At 42.8% G+C, this 17,635-nt stretch overlaps 1 protein-coding gene across 8 annotated transcripts; it reads right to left on the reverse strand.

Annotated features, from left to right (window-relative positions):
* Window positions 1–7,319: 7,319 nt before the first annotated feature.
* DYDC2 (DPY30 domain containing 2) lies at window positions 7,320–17,597 on the reverse strand. Of its 8 annotated transcripts, none has more exons than XM_081228658.1 (5): window positions 17,561–17,597; window positions 16,924–17,086; window positions 11,582–11,729; window positions 11,115–11,240; window positions 7,320–8,213 (listed from the first exon to the last, which is right to left on the reverse strand). In XM_081228658.1, exons 3-5 carry the CDS (start codon window positions 11,726–11,728, stop codon window positions 7,953–7,955), a joined length of 534 nt encoding a protein of 177 aa, XP_081084784.1. In that variant the 5' UTR covers window position 11,729; window positions 16,924–17,086; window positions 17,561–17,597; the 3' UTR covers window positions 7,320–7,952. The 8 variants fall into 8 exon arrangements, with proteins under 8 accessions (XP_081084784.1, XP_081084785.1, XP_081084786.1 ...); XM_081228659.1 differs by lacking the exon at window positions 17,561–17,597 and adding an exon at window positions 17,323–17,370; XM_081228660.1 differs by lacking the exon at window positions 17,561–17,597 and adding an exon at window positions 16,136–16,214 and having other exon boundaries at window positions 16,924–17,174.
* Between the last annotated feature and the right edge of the window lie 38 nt (window positions 17,598–17,635).

Here is a 17,635-nt window from a genome sequence, read left to right on the forward strand (position 1 = left end):
GACAATGGCAACCAACTTTTTTTTTCTTTTCTAATAATTTCTTTGAGGTGGGAAGACCCAAGAAATCCCTGACACTAGGGTGTCAGGATGACTTTTTTTTTTTGGTGGTACGCGGGCCTCTCACTGTTGTGGCCTCTCCCGTTGCAGAGCACAGGCTCCGGACACGCAAGTTCAGCAGCCATGGCTCACGGGCCCAGCCGCTCCGCGGCATGTGGGATCTTCCCGGACCGGAGCACAAACCCATGTCCCCTGCATCGGCAGGCGGACTCTCAACCACTGCGCCACCAGGGAAGCCCCAGGATGACTTCTGTCCATGGCTTCCAAAAGTCTGCTTTCTGGGAACACTTAATGGGACTTTCTGCCATCTGTGACGTTTGGACTTGCCTTTTGTTGAAAGGCATCAGAAGAAGTTTCTTCTTGACAAATAGAACTCAAACATGAACACAGAAAGACCCAGAGAACTTTCCCTTTAGTAATATGAGACATGCAACAGGGTTCAGAGCTGTTCCTTGAGAAACTGTTGGCGTAAGCATCGAACTCTCTTCATACACATCATAAGTTTTAATCCTGTCCAGAAAATCACTCACCAGTTTTTCCTTGCTGACAAGCATCTTCTTAGAACCACATTTTTAGTTGATTTAAGCCATTTCATTCTCAAATTCTGAAAATATCTGGTTGTGACATCACAGGTTTTGCATTCGTTCCCCCAAAGTCATTCTTCGTGTTCTCTTTCCAAAGATAAAAAAGTGAGATTTATTCCACCCCACAGGATATTATTCAACTTTTGAAAAATATTTACAATCTACATAAAAATATAACAATGACATTACTAGCTACTAGTTATTCAAAAGAATATTTTCACTGGATGGTATTACTCTGTCACTGGGAAGAGCTTTAGTGATGGACTTCATCACTTATATGGTTATCACAGTGTCCCTAAAGGGTCTAACATGAATTTTTGATGTATCCTGTTTGGGATTTTAAATGCTTAGAGTGTTGGTTAATTCTGGCTGATAATCAAGACAATAAAATATGAATGAGTGAGCTTAAATGCTTCTGGATAACAATGATCATTTGAAAGCTCTTTGAAGTTTTGATTTCATCTGAGAGGTAAGAAAAAGACTGTAATTGGGCTTCCCTGGTGGCGCAGTGGTTGAGAGTCTGCCTGCCAATGCAGGGGATACAGGTTCGTGGCCCGGTCCGGGAAGATCCCACATGCCGTGGAGCGGCTGGGCCCGTGAGCCATGGCCGCTGAGCCTGCGCGTCCGGAGCCTGTGCTCCGCAATGGGAGAGGCCGCAACAGTGAGAGGCCCGCGTACCACCAAAAAAAAAAAAAAAGACTGTCATTGACTTGAAGCAAAATATCCACGGACAGAGGAATTAAAATTCCTTCATTAGAAAGCATGAGTCAGCACCGCCTGGCAGTCAGGTGTGTGGGCTCCTGACAGACAGACCCGAGTGCCACTGCCTTGCTGTCTGACCTTGGGCCAGCCATCAGCTTCTGAACCTAAATTGTTTCCTCATCCATAACATGGAGATTATTCAAGTATCCAACTTGTGGAGTATTGTGAGATGTAAATGAGGTAATGCAATTAAGCACTTAGCATAGTGCCTGGCTCATATTCAACATCCAACATAAGTCAGATATTATTACTGACAATGAAGATCATGCTTTTAAACTATGTCCCTTTCTTTCTTTAAACATGTGTGGAGGAATGAACTTGAGTGAAGAGTGGGAATTTCCATATTCCCTTTTGAAGGGTATGGAAAGTCTGATGAGCACATACCCTTTGGGGGAAGATGTGCTCCATCCTAGACCCTAGCTCTTTGGAAGACGTCCTGATTTTAAAGTCCCTTCAAAAGCAGACATTATTTTGGGGTGAATTTACTCAGCCCCTTAATTTCCCCCTAAACAAATAAAAGCTGGAAGCCGTTTTGGACTTCTCTCCCACTCACTGTAGATTCCTCTCAGATCCAGCCCGTTCTCTGCACCCTGAGCCTCTCTGGCAGTTCCTCACACACACCCTGCTTATGTTTCTGAGAGTCTTCACTCCTGTCTTCGTGCCTTTGCACGTGCCCTTCTCCTGTTCTGAAATGCTCTTTGTGGTGTCCTTCACCTGCCTTTGTTTATGCCGTCATCTCTCCATGCACTGGCCCGTTATTGTGGTCATTGAACGTTGCCCATGCACTCAACACTGAATCCCTTACTGCTTCTGTCCATCACAGCTGCTCTTGATCGATAGATAGGATAAGTGAAGAAAGCTGCCAACCACAAGAACTAGAGGGTGAGGAAAATAAGAGAGTCTTTCTTCAGTTGCTTGTCAGTTGCTCAGCAAGAGCAAAGCAAGCCTGGTCAGAGGTGAGACACATAATATAAGCTTAGAGGGAGAGGCGAGAAAGACTATAACCTGAGTGAAGGCATTCAGCTCCCTTTAGAAAGAATGTGTGCATCAGAAGGGGGCAGCACAAGCACTGGCAGTGACCTCCAAGCATTGCCCTGCGTCAGAGGGGAGAGGGCTTGGTCATTTCACTTTGCCATTTTCAACCCCTGGGCCAGGCTAGCCCCGGGAAAGCCTGTGAGAGTCTGGTAACCAGTCATGACTTGGTCTGTCCTGGACTGCAGGGTAGAGCCATCTCAGCTGGGAGAGGATGAGGCTTCTGAGCCAAGTGCCCTTAACCCTTTGTTTCTGAGCCTGCTCTTCTGAGGACAGTGCTGGTGAGTGAGTTCAAGCCCTCCCTTTGGAACCAAAATGTTGGGATTTGAACACTGTCTCTCCCCCTCCTAGCCACACCGGCTCAGACAGGCTACCTAATGTCTTTGTGCCTCGGTTTCTTCACTGGTAAAATGGGGATAATAACAGTATGTATTTGCAAAACATATATCTGATAAGGGTTTAGTATTCAGAATATACATAAAGAACTTTACTATTTTTCATGTATGATTGGCAGAAAATAAAAGTAAAATAACTAGCTCGCCTGAAGCCACAACTAAGGAGCCCACCTGCCGCAACTAAGGAACCCACCTGCTGTAACTAAGACCCAGCACAACCAAAAAAAAAAAAACTAGCTCAGTGTAGCAAGAGTATAAAGAAATGGCCATTTCCATGTAGGAGTGTAAGTTAGTCTAGACTTTCCAGATGACAACTTGGTGAAATTGATTGCAATTAAAAATAAAAGTTTATTTTTAAAATAAATAATAATAAATAAATAAAAGTTAAAATACATTATGGGGATAATTGAGGATGTTTGAAAATGGACTGTACATAAGGTAAGAGTTTTACAACTTTTAAAATTTTAAACTTTTAATTTTGAGATAATTATGGATTTACATGCAGTTGTATGAAATAATATAGAGAGATCTTATGTACAAATGGTAACATCTTGCAAAATTATAGAACTACTATGATACTGACATTGGTACAATTTACCAGTCTGGTTCAGATTTCCCCTGTTTACTTGTACTTATTTGTATATGTGTGTGTTTAATTCTAAGCAATTTTTTTCAGATATGTAGCTTTGTGTATCCATCACCACAATCAAAATATGAAACAGTTTTATCATCACAAGAATTCCTCTTGTTGCTCTTTTATAACCACATCCATCTCCCTCCTTCCCCAACCCCTGTCCCTAAGCCTTGGCAATCACTAACCTAGTCTGCATCTCTGTAATTTTGTCATTTCAAGAGTGTTATATAAGTGGATTCCTATAGCATGTAAAAACGCTTAGCATAATTTCCTTCAGATTCATCCAAGTTGTTCATGTATCAATATTTCGTTCCTTTTTACTGCTGAGTAATATTCCATGATATGAATGTACCACAGTTGGTTTAACTATACACCCACTGAAGAATACTTGGGTTATTTCCAGTTTTTGCCTATTATGAATAAAGCTTTTATAAACATAAAACTTATGTAAGCATAAGTTGTAATTTTTCTGGGATATGTGCCCAAGAGTATAATTGCTGGGTTGTATGGCAATTAATTATATGCTTAGTTTCATAAGAAACTGCTAAACTATTTTCCAGAGTAACTGTATCACTTTACATTCCCACCAGCAAAGTATGAGTGATCTGGTTTCTCCTCATCCTCGCCATTGACCTTTGGTATTGTCATTATCTTTTAACTTTAGCCATTATGACATATGTGTAGTAATATCATTGTGATTTTAATTTGCATTTCCCTAATGGCTACTGATGTTGAACATATGTTCATGTGCTTATTTGTCATGTGTCCATCCTCTTTGATGAAATGTCTATTCATTCCTGTCTTTTGCCCCCCAAATGCAAATTTTTTTGATTTAGCAATCCATAGATATATCAGTGGAGATTTGCTCAGATACGTGTACAAGAAAGTTCACTGTAACAAGTTTTTAGTAATAAAACAACAACAAAAAAGTCAATGTAAAGAACATTGGTAGTGATTGATTAAATTATCACCACCCAGTGATATAATCCAAAATTGGGGCCAAATAATGTAACAAAGGCAAAAAAGCATGGAATCCTTTAAAGCAGGCAAAGGTTACACTTCCCTCACACAGATTGTGATGTCCAGGAGACAGCAGCTCCCAGATGGAGGACAAGCTACCTGGACTTCACCTTCCCACTGAGGTGCTGCAGATCCACCAAGGAGTCCACTGGGTCTTCTACAAAGCTGTTTGCTCTGTGTGGGGTTTTGGGATTCCTTGACCTTTTTCAGCTACTCTGGAAAATCTGGCTGCATGCCTTCCCACCAGGTGCAAGTTAGATTCAATGACCTCAGCACATGCCTGGAGTGCTTTACTAAATATGGAGCGGGTCAAGGTCACTCAAAGTTTCCCAGGGTTGCCCTCTGTAGTGGAGTCTGGCTCCATTTTTTTTTTTTTTAGTATATTTATTTATTTATTGCCTGCGTTGGGTCTTCGTTGCTGCTCGTGGGCTTTCTTTAGTTGCAGCGAGCAGGGGGCTACTCTTCGTTGAGGTGTGCCGGCTTCTCATTGCGGTGCCTTCTCTTGTTGCGGAGCACAGGCTCTAGGCTCGCGGGCTTTAGTAGTTGTGGCTCGCGGGCTCTAGAGCGCAGGCTCAGTAGTTGTGGCGCGTGGGTTTAGTTGCTCCGCGGCATCTGGGATCTTCCTGGACCAGGGCTCGAACCCGTGTTCCCTGTATTGGCAGGCAGATTCTTGACCACTGTGCCACCAGGGAAATCCCTGGCTCCATTTTTTGATGTTCGACTTCTGACAGCTTTTGGCTTCAACTCTTTCTCTTCCCCTTGTGCCTGGCATCATCCGGGCCTGCTGATAAGCTCAGGTGCTCCCAGCTTTGGCACATCAGGAGTTTCAAACCACACAAGCCCCTCTCCATGTATGGTAGCTCCTACCTGGGCCCCTCCCCTAAACACAATACAAACCCCAAGCCAGTCTCCTTTCCTAGCTGTCTTAAGCCATTTTCAAACCTGTTTTGGGAAGCCTGGAAGCCTCATTATGTGAGTAATAAACCTCTTCATACCTTCTTGCTGTGTGGCCACAACATCCTGAAGGTGTTAAGTCCATGCCTGAGGCCCTTTTCCTATAACCCATAACTGAGATCTAGTCCTATAACCCATCCCTGACCTAGGATTTAATACTTTTTCACTAGGAACCAGTAGGTCTAATCATTTTTACATTTATTTATTTACTTTTATTTTTTTTAGAAGGGGGCAATTCTTTTTTTTAAAAAAATTATTTATTTATGTATTTATTTTTGGCTGCCTTGGGTCTTAGCTGCTGCACGCGGACTTTCTCTAGTTGCAGTAAGTGGGGGCTACTCTTCATTGTGGTGCACAGGCTTCTCATTGCGGTGGCTTCTCTTGTTGCAGAACACGGCTCTAGGCGCATGGGCTTCAGTAGCTGTGGCATGCGGGCTCAGTAGTTGTGGTGCACAGGCTTAGTTGCTCTGTGGCATGTGGGATCTTCCCGGACCAGGGCTCGAACCCATGTCCCCTGCGTTGGCAGGTGGATTCTTAATCGCTGTGTCACCAGGGAAGCTCCTGGGTCATATTTTACATTCCACATATAAGTGATATCATCTGATATTTGTCTTTCTCTATCTGACTTAACTTCACTTAATCTCTAGGTCCGTCCATGTTGCTGCAAATGGCATTATTTAATTCTATTTTATGGCTAATATTCCATTGTGTGTGTGTGTGTGTGTGTGTATATATATATATATATATATATATATATATATACACACAGTCCTGTCCCAACTCCAACTTTGGCTGAGGTTTAATTCCACAAGAGAATCTGCAGAAATCCAGGGGTGTGGGGAGATGGGAGTTTTCCAAGTGGAGAGAAGAGAAAGCAAATGTTCTGAGATTGAACCATGCCTAGCATGTCTGAAGAACAGGAGGTTGGCATAGCTGGCATGGAGAGAACAATACGGAGAGTAAAAAAGTGATGGGGAATCACTCTTATAGTCTGGTAGGTCATGGTAGGGGCCTTAAATGTTTCTGTGACTGAGATGGGAAGCTGCTCATTAGACATGATCTGACTTAATCTTTTACCAAGATCATTCTGACTTTAATGTTGAGGATAGACTAGAAAAGTCAAGGGCAGAAGAAGGGAGTTCAGTTAACAGGCTATTGTAATAATTTAGGCAAAAGATGATTGTGGCTTATGCATTCAAGTGGTTGAATTCTGTCTTTATTTTAAATGGAAAGCCAACAGACCAGATTTAGGGCTAGCAAAAAGAGAGTAGAGCCAAGGACGGCACCACGAGTTTTGACTGAGCAAATTAAAAAAATGGTAGAAACCGATTCCGGGAGGATATAAGGGATTCCATTTGGATTGCAGTTGATCCTTGAACATGGGTTCAAACTGCACAGGTCCACCTATATGCGGATATTTTTCAACAGTAAATACTCCAGTACTATACAGTCAGTGGTTGGTTGAATCCGAGGGTATGGAGGAACCTCAGGTATGGATGGCCAACTATAAGTTATATGTGGATTAAGCCCTGTGTTGTTCAAGCATCAACTGTAGTTAGGTTTGAGATGTCCATTGGTTATCCAAGGAGAAATGTCAAACAGGCAGTCAAGTTCAAGGAAATTTTGATTAAAGATATAAATCTCAAGTCATCAGCATATAGATGATATTTGAATGAATACAGATAGAAAGTAATTGAAAAAAAAAGTCAAACTTCTAACTTTTACTGTCACTGGAGCTGTTTCAAAAATAAGGACATGTGGAAACACTCCAAGAAGCCTGACTGCAAAATTCAGCGAAAGTTAAGATATGAACACATGAGATGGATATGTCTTCACTGTCTAGTCTCCAAATAAAATGATAAAGCAAAAGGAAAAAGTCTCATCAGTTTGGTTACTTTTTTTTTTTAATAAATGTATTTTATTTATTTATTTAGGCTGTGTTGGGTCTTCATTGCTGCACGCGGGCTTTCTCTAGTTGTGGCGAATGGGAGCTACTCTTCGTTGCGGTGCGCGGGCTTCTCATTGTCGTGGCTTCTCTTGTTGCAGAGCACGGGCTCTTGGCACACGGGCTTCAGTAGCTGTGGCACGTGGGCTCAGTAGTTGTGGCACACGGGCCCTAGAGCACAGGCTCAGTAGTTGTGGCGCACAGGCTTAGTTGCTCCACCGCATGTGGGATCTTCCTGGACCAGGGCTCGAACCCGTGTCCCCCGCATTGGCAGGAGGATTCTTAACCACTGCGCCACCAGGGAGGCCCTGGTTACTTATTTTAAATCCTTACTATGAGTTATTTTATCCTATAAGTAGTTCAAATCTTCACATGATTAAGGGGTTTTCATGGCTGTCAGGACAGGACTTGGGCTGGAGAGTCCCTGCAGACACCTCCTTCCACAGCCTCTCATATCTTGGTTTAATCCACATAGTTAATCATCTTCAAGTAAGAGCTCTTCTAGCTGGCCATTTTCTCAGCCTGCAGCTTTGAGAGAAGCATCACTAGAATCATCTACCTTCTATAACCTAGGGAGGAGATTTGGAGCCAGGATGCATTTCAGAAGCAATTTCATGCTGAAAAGCCTGGTAATTTATGTCTTGTGGAGTTTCAGTGTTCCAGTCAACCTGGACAGATGGCTCTGAAGAAGGAATCTGTTGAGGCATTCCTGGAATCATACTGGAAGTTCCTGGCAGGGATTCCTGCTTCAAGGCTTCCTTCTCAAGGGGTTTTGTGTTCTCCTGCATGAACATGGTCTTCTTTGTGGAACTCGCTACAGATATCAGTGGCTAAATAGAAGACAGGAGAGAAAAAAGTCATTAGCAGAGACTAAACATACTGGGCATGGCAAGAATACAATACTGCCATTTTCATGCCCAAGACTGAACAAAACTGAAAAAGACCTAATCCAGCAAAGCATGAAACAAATCTAATTGGATCAAGATAATTCACCAATAATTTAACTGCCTAACAGAACAAAATTCAACACCTTTTAAAGGAAAACTACACAATCTAGATGCCCTATAAAGTATAATCTACAATGTTTAGCATACAAGTAATAATTACTAGACATGTGAAGAAGTAGGAAAATGTGAACCATAATCTAGAGAAAAAGTATTTAATAGAAAGAGACCTCAAAATGACAAAGATGATGAGACTGGCAGACAAGAACTTAAAACAGTGATTATAAATATTTTTTAAAATTGAAAGGAGAAAAATGGCCATGATGAGTGAAAAGATAGGGTATATCAGCAGAGAAAATGGAAATCATAGAAAGGAACCAGATAGAAGTTCTAGAATTGAGAAAATATCTGAAATGAAAAAAATTCATTGAATTCCTAAATAGGATTGGACACTGCAGGAGAATGGATCAGTTAACTTGAAGACAGATCAATGGAAATTATCCAAACTGAAGCACAGAGGAAAAAAGATGGAAGAAATGAATGCAGTCTCAGTGACCTATGAGATGATATCAAGCATCCATGTAATTGCAGTCCCTGGTGAGGTAGGAAGCTTGGAGCTTGAGCTCTACTGGCCATCTCTACCCCCATCTTTGTCCATTGTCCACTCAACAGTGGACCCTATGGGGCACTGCAGCGAGGTCTGTGGAGTACTTGCCCACATGATCTCTAAGACCTTCTAACTCCAAAGTGCTATGAATCTATGCAGCAAATCTATGTATTGTTTCCATAAAAACTTATTTCTAAAACATCTGTATGGCTCAGATCTTTATATCAAAGGGACTGTTTTCAGACTTAGAAACAGAATAATGGTTTACTTACTCAAAGCTGCCTCTGCTTAATGAAGAGAAATCAATATAAGGGCAACTTTTGCCAGCTTTCTTCTAGGTCTGACTTAAATGTTATCTCCTCTGTGAGTCCCTTCTTGATTCCCATAATTAGGTATGATCTCTACCACACATAGTGCTGTTTCTACTCCCCTTTTGACACATCCATCGGACCAGCAGTATTCAATCTGGGGTACTAAAAGCAATGATGGTTTTAAGATATTAAGGAAAATCTTGCAAAGCTTTTAGTATAGGCGGAAAAGCCCGTCAGCTAAATCAGCAGGCCTGCTGAAATCCTATGCAACCTATCCTGGGGCTATTTCAGTAAGTTTTAAAGCTCTGGTGATGAAATCTAAAGATGACAGTAGCAAGGAATAATTTGCTAGTCACCTTGAGCGACAAGAAACCAGAACTTAGAATCTCATCTTATTTGATGTACCTCCACCTCTTTGCCCTTTATCTAGCTCTTTCAATTTATACTAGGAGAGCAACTTGCTCTTGGATGATGTGGCTCTCCCTTGCCATGTAAGCACTAAGCTTTGTTTTACATCACTGTCGTGTTCTCTTTATTTCCTTCTAACAAAGGGAATCGATTTCCATAACCACAATTTGCACATGAACTCTTTCCTAAAGCTGAGAACTTGCACATAGAGCAGGCATCAGGCTGGCTCTCATTTCTCATCTTCCCTGACAATTGCTGATTGTCTCACACTTGGCAAAAGAACAGCAAACCTTTTACTCATCCGAATCTTGCTAAGAAATACTGCTTCAGGGTACAAAACCTCCTGAGGGTAACACAAAGGGACAATTCAAAACGTTGATGTGAGCGAAGTGTTCTTTAATAAAGGCATCATAAAACCAGGGTAGAGTTTTGGGAGTCTTTCCCTACTTTATATATTTATATTTCTATTAACAGTGAAGCATGGTGTTAGAAAAGGATTAGAGTGGGCAGCAAGGTGACGATGACAATTTTTGCTTAATGATCTCAATTCTATCATCTCCCAACAACTGTTCCAAGAATGAACCGTTCCTGAGGGAGAGTTCGTTCAACTACTATTTTCAGACTGTAGTAGGAAACTATCTTTCTTTTATTTATAAAACATCCAGACTTAAAAATATAAATCTATTAATTATGAGGAAATCTGAGAATATTGATATAAATGTACATAAGCCTAATATTTTCATGTCTTCATCAAAGTTGGCTTTGAAACTAGCAAAAGCTAGTAAATCGTATAGGACTACATTAAAGATTTTCATGCACAGGACAGAGTGATAGTTAAAAAGATGCCAGATATCAAGTTCAATAAGTGAATTCACTCTCCAGGTGTCATGCACTTTGCAGAAAGCACAAAATGACACAAGGTGTTTTTCAGAAGACTGGCAAAAATTGTGCAGGATAAAAGATATGCTTGTCAGATGAATGAATACACAGTTGTTTCCAATGATTCTAAGTTAATAATTCATGACCGCTATTAGAGCAACACAGAGGAGACATCTGTGGCTTGATACATAAATAAATAGCATATATTAAATTAAATACTTAAGTAAATAGTATATAATAAATTAAATAATATACCTGAAGTATATACTAGAAACCATATTTGGTTTCTGAAAAATATTGAGTTATTTTTGAAAAGGATTCAAAGGATCTTGTATGGAAATATATGTTCCAAGTGACAAATTAGATTTTTCAAACCAGTAACATGTAATGTATTCCCTGACATAGAAAATGGAATTGCCTTAAAGCATTTTCTTTGTTCATTACAAGGATTTTATTGACAAGGATTGTCAATAAGATTGATTTACATACAAACATATGAATATGGAGGGAAAAGTAGGCTTTGGGAGCCTCAGTGCACTTTGCACTGTGGTTGAGCTGTCTTGCAGATTTCCTGGTACCCACCACGGGATGACACTTTTCACACTTCTGTTGAATCTCACACTCTTCTTGCATCAGCATTTCTGTCACTCTGGTTTCTTTGAGGCTATTTTCATATTCTTCTTGCAGCTGGATCTTCTCTTGCCTATCCTGGGGCAATATGACAGAGTACAATAAGGTCAGTCCTCGGAAGCAGGGACCCTCCCAGGACAGGTCCCGGGCCCTTCAGGCCTCCTGACTTTGCTCCTGTAACTAACTAGCTTCAACCTGCTAGTATCTCCAAACCCACCAACCCCACAACTCCTCTGAGTTGGATTCTCTCTTCAGCCCCCAGACTCCCTATACTTCAGGGATATCTGGGCCTAAGCCATCCTCAAAAGTGGAATAAACCATGACACTCCCCAGGCCAGCTCCAGAGTGGTGCCTTGGATTTCAAATTCCTCTGGGAAAGCTGAAAGCCCTCCCCAGGTCGACCCTGTGCGCACACATACCTTTTCTTTTGCCATCGCCGTTTTCTTGTAATGATAAAGCCAGTGAGCCAGGTACTCTATGGGGTCATTGGGCTGAACCTTTGCCACCTCTGCCAGCGCCTGGGCCAGGCAATTTCCAAAGCACCTCTTCAGGTATTCGGTTTCCATCCTGGTGGGTTTGGAAAACGTCAAACAGGGTCACACTATTTCACAAATCTAATTGGACATAAAAAATAGACACATTCTAACCAATGTAGATTCATTTCAGGACAAATATGAGATGCTTCTGGAGCCCATCCTTCCCCAAAGAACCAATAAATACATAGGTACTTGCCAATAGCTCTTACATTCAAATGGACTTTTTTCTAAAGCTCTCCAGCTCTCCTAGGTCAGTAAATAGGTCCCGGGGCTCATCAGGCCTGAGAGGAGCTTGGCGGATTGGTGCTTAAAAGTGGCTAAGGCCTCCACTACACGACTCTCTACCCTTGAGTAGGGAGGAAATAACTGAGCAGGCAAGAGGGCCCAGGAGGGGCTCTGAGCACCCAGCAAGCTGCACTATTGTGAGGTTGGGAGCTACAGTCATCTGTGACATAGATAAGACAGGCTTATCTATTTCACAACAGACCACTGAGAAGACCTGAGGAGGAGAGGGAGGGAGAATGCAAAGCACTGTAGCTAGAAAATATGCCATTTTCTATTGCTTAATTAAGCAAGAAACTACTTTAGGTTGAGTTGAACCCCTGGATTTACTCTTAATCAGATGTCAAGAATTGGAGGGAATGAAGCCTGAGTTAAACCATAAGTTAGGAGTGGAGGTGTAGTGTAGCAGTAGGAATGTAGAATTTGAGATCAGACAGACCAAGTTCCAGTCCTGGCTCTGCTTTTTATTAGCTGCGTGATCTTCAGCAACTTACTAAGTCTCTCTGAGCCTCAGTTTCCTGATTTGTGGAACAGAATAACAAAAACATGTATCTCATAACTGTGAGGATTAAAAGAGGTAATAAATACATGTGAAGTGGGCTTCCCTGGTGGCGCAGTGGTTAAGAATCTGCCTGCCAATGCAGGGGACACGGGTTCAAGCCCTGGTCTGGGAAGATCCCACATGCCTCTGAGCAACTAAGCCTGTGCGCCACAACTACTGAGCCTGCGCTCTAGAGCCCGTGCTCCACAACAAGTGAAGCCACCACAATGAGAAGCCTGTGCACCGCATCGAAGAGTAGCCCTCACTCTCTACAACTAGAGAAAGCCCACGCGCAGCAACGAAGACCCAACACAGCCAATAATAAATAAATAAATAAAAATTAAAAAAAAAAACATGTGAAGCACATAGCCTGGCGTGTAGTACATGTTTAATAAATATTAGCTGTTACAGTGGAAGATTGCAACATGAAATGGCCTAGCACCCAGCCTATTCCTGAACATCTCTATGTTCCTGAAGCTGACATATTTTAACTCCAAAAGAGCTAATAATAAAGTGAATAATAAAGGCTTAGATCAATTCCTAACATTTTCTGGAGGCATTTTTCAGTTTAAGGAGGGAAAGATAAGTAGATAGATAGATAGATACGAATAAAGAAAAAAAAATTCCCAGCTCTTTCCACTGCAAACGCTTAGAAGCAAAAACACCTCAGTAGCAATGAACACACAGAACTTGCTTTTTTAAAAAAATTGAGGCATAGTTGATTTACAATGTTGTGTTAATTTCTGATGTATGGCAAAGTGATTCAGTTATACTTATATATGTATTCTTCTTTGTGTTCTTTTCCATTATGGTTTATCACAGGATATTGAATATAGTTCCCTGTGCTATACAGTAGGACCTTGTTGTTTATCCATTCTATATATAACAGTTTGCATCTGCTAACCCCAAACTCCCAATCTATCCCTTCCCCACAGAATTTGCTTTTATTTATTTATTTTTAACATCTTTATTGGAGTATAATTGCTTTACAGTGGTGTGTTAGTTTCTGCTGTATAACAAAGTGAATCAGCTATACATATACATATATCCCCATCTCTCTTCCCTCTTGCGTCTCCCTCCCACCCTCCCTATCCCAGCCCTCTAGGTGGTCACAAAGCACCAAGCTGATCTCCCTGTGCTATGTGGCTGCTTTCCACTAGCTATCTATTTTACATCTGGTAGTGTATATATGTCCATGCCGCTCTTTCACTTCGTCCCAGCTTACCCTTCCCTTCCCCATGTCCTCAAGTCCATTCTCTACGTCTGCGCCTTTATTCCTGTCCTGCCCCTAGGTTCTTCAGAACCTTTTTTTTTTTTTAGATTCTATATATATGTGTTAGCATATGGTATTTGTTTTTCTCTTTCTGACTTACTTCACTCTGTATGACAGTTTCTAGGTCCATCCACCTCACTGCAAATAACTCAATTTCGTTCTTTTTATGGCTGAGTAATATTCCATTAGAATTTGCTTTTAAATAGGCTTCACCACTTAAAAAGAATCAAGGTTCCTTGGAGAAATGACTAATTCCAAGATCAGGGCGGGAAATGTCTAATAACCCTGGAATGTTTTGTTGTCCCAGAAAGGAAATGCTAAAAAATAAAATGGTTGGGGACACAGGAGCCAGCTTGAAGGGGCTGCTACTAGCCAAACCTGGGGCAATTTGGCCACCAAAATTAATAATGACTGTAATGGATTATAACCAATTGAATAAAATAAGAATCCATGAGTCCGTGTAGGAATAAACAAGTGAATGGGAGAGCAGGTAAGTTCTTTCTTAAAGTAGAATGCCAACTAATAAATGTGGAAAGAATAATGCAGTTAAAGAAACATTTTGAAACCATTATAGTATAACTGAAGCAGCTATCAAGATATGAGCACTAAAACTTCGTGAATATTTGACAAGGAATAGGATATTTATATATATTCTCAAAGTTTCTCCCCACAAATTATGGATTAATTCCAAAGTAAACATGGAAACTTTACAGTAGTGAAACTTGGCTGACACAATGTTAACCAACTGATCAAAGTAAACATCACCAGTAAAGGGACAAAATAACATCATGTGTCTCCTGATGCGATGCACTTCTTAGTAGGACATAATACATTTCTGTAGATTCCTGCTCCAAATGCAAAACTAGAATCTGATTGAGGAAACATCAAGTAAGCCAAATTAAGAGACAGTCTACAACTGGCCTGTACTCTTAAAAATGTCAAGATCATGAAAGACAAAAAAAGATGAGGCCAGGAGATCCCTGGTGGCCTAGTGGTTAGCATTCGGTGCTGTGCTGTCCCTGCTGTGGCCTGGGTTTGACCGCTGGTCGGGGAACTGAGATCTGCAAGCTGCGCGGTGCGGCCAAAATATTAAAAAAAAAAAAAGATGAGGCCCCAGTCCAGATCAAAGGAGTCTAAACAGCCATCACAACTACATGCAACACATGATCCTGGGTTGGATCTGGACCAGAAAATAGAATTCTGTAAAGGACGTTGTTGGAAAAACTGAATGTGAATTGTGATTACATAATAGAATTGTATCAGGGTTAAAATTCCTGGTTTTGGTAATTGAAATATGAGTAAGTAAGAAAATGTCCTTGTCCTTAGAAAATACACAGTGTGGTAGGGCTGGATAATGACTTTCCAAAGTGTCCACATCCTAATACCTGGAACCTATGAAATATGTTACCTTATATGGCAAAGGGGACTTTGCAGATGTGATTAAATTAAGCAGTTTGCTTGGGGGAAATTTTACTGGATTATCCAGGTAGGCACAATGTAATCCCAAGGGTCTTTATAAGAGGGACACAGTAAAGTCAGACAGGGTAGAAGGAGATGTGGTGATGGAAGCAGGGGAAGAAAAGGTGATGTGATTCAGGGCCATAAGCCAAGGAGTGTAGGTAGCCTCTAGAAGCTGGAAAAGGCAAGGAAACACATTCTCCCCTAAAGCCTCCAGAAGGAGCCAGCCCTGCTGATACTTTGGTTTTAGCTCTGTAAGATTCATCTTCGATTTCAAACTTCAAAAACTGTAAGATCATAAATCAATGTTTAAAGTCACTACGTTTGGGGTAATGATGGAGGGTGGGGATGGGATGTGTGGTGGCTCCTTCTGCCAATCTGTGGCCCACCTGAACCAAAGCACCTGAATAAACTGTCTTCCACACCCCTTCTACTCAAAGTGTGGTCCCCTGTCAGCAGCACTGCTTCACCTGGAGGTTGTTGAAGTGCAGATTCCCAGGTCCCACCTCAGACTTACAGACTGAGAGTCTGCATTTTAACAAAATCCCCAGGTGACACAGTTACAGGTGTCCTCTGCCTTTATCACAGTAGAACTGCCCTTCCCAGAGGGCGGAATCACCAACTCTGCATTCCCAGGAAGCCTCTCCACTGCCTGGTCCTTGGTGGCTGCCACACTGCAGCAGGTGTGGCAAACCCTTTCTGGAGAAAGCATCTGCACATTTTCAACAATGGTCTCAACAAAATACACTGACCTGACGGTCACTAAGACTTGATGTGAAAACAGCAGAGCCAGAAACAAAGAGCCACCATGTGAGCCTGGAGAGGGAGGAACCAAAGGGGTGCATTTTATAGCCCACTCCCCACCAAATCAAGCCACACTCACCAGTGAGGAGGGGGTTATGTTTCAGTTTCCCAGGGCTCCTCTGAGGGTCTGCTTATACTGGACCTCCTTGCTCATGACCCTGCATTCAGTAAGCGGGGTGCTAAGTATAGGGATTGTCTTTGTTCACACCACATCCTTAGTGTTGGGCACTCAGTATTTGCTCAGCAAATATTTCTTGACTTAAGCAGTGAGGGTTCTGATGTTTGCGGGCCCAGGCAAGAGCTCATGCTCCCTTCCATTTGTCAGTGCCCACGCCGGCACTTACTAATTACCTCAACTAATGGTTAATGAGGCATCTCCTGCCCAGCACTGCCCCACATAAATTGACACAGGCCATGGGAAATGCTTGCTGAGGACTGTGCACAAACCACTAGCCCAGGGAAGACTGCAAATGGCAAAGGCTAGAAGGCTTCCTGGAGGTGGGGGTACCTGTGCTTGTTCTGAAAGGAATGCCAACTAAAGAACGTCCCCAGCCAGCTGGCTATACTAGGCTTGAGTCATTAGCCACTGCAGTTGTTGAGTCACTAACACACCCTGGAAGGAGTTCAGGGTGGAGATCAGGAATGTGGAACTCTGCTCTCTGGGAAAATTGACAGAACAGACCTTCAAATAGAAATTTTCAGGAGAAAATTTTATAAACCCAATTTCTTGCATCTTCCCATACTTAGAAAAGCACTAAAATAATTAATCTGTGCCTGGTGGCTAGCAGTGACCTTTTACCTAGATATGTGTTTGATTGCAGGTATCCCTTCTCCAAAAATCACGTATATGCTGACCTCCCCCCTTACCTCTTCCAAGCAGAAGCAGTTTCTCAGAGTTGTCAGAGCATTTGTCTCCAGGGCTAGAGTCCCCAGTTAAGTCCCCAAATAAAACTGAACTCACAGCTCTCAGATGTGCGATTTTTTTCAGTGGACAGGAACCAAGCAGAAGTCACCAGCAAATGCAAAGGTGCTAAGTTGGGAAAATACCAGGCTGCTCAGGTAGCTAGTCTTCTCTGGCGTAAGGCTGTGGGGCTTCACCTACAGGTAGTCTTTGCGGCTACTCCCCCCCGCCCCACCTCGCCCCGCAGGCCAGCCCTCTGACCTTTCTTTCTCCCAGTGTGCGCCCCTGCCGGCCCCGCTCGCTCGATTCCCCTTTTCGGCTGCCCCTCCTCACAGCCTCTAGCTTGCACGTCTCTGTTCACCTACCCGGGTGCTCCCTGCTCTCCACCCGGCACCTTGCACACCTCGCGCGCCCCATGCTATCAACTGCTCGTCCTACCCCGCCCCGCTCCGCCCGCCTCTGCTCTCTGCAGCACATCCTCCTCCGGGCCCCGCCTCCGATCAACCCCCGCCCGCGCGCCCCCTCCCCCGATCCCCGCCGGGGGCAGTCCGCTCAGCTCTCCGCCGGCGCCCCTTCCTCTCTGCCCCTGGCAGTCTCCCGCACCTGGAGCGCGCACGCTCGTTGCCTAGCGACGGTACGCGACTAGCGGGTAGGTAGGCGCATGCGTCAGCCGCCTGC

Source organism: Mesoplodon bidens (genome assembly GCF_964165515.1).
Source record: "Mesoplodon bidens genome assembly, chromosome: 1".
Classification (NCBI taxonomy): Eukaryota; Metazoa; Chordata; class Mammalia; order Artiodactyla; family Ziphiidae; genus Mesoplodon; species Mesoplodon bidens.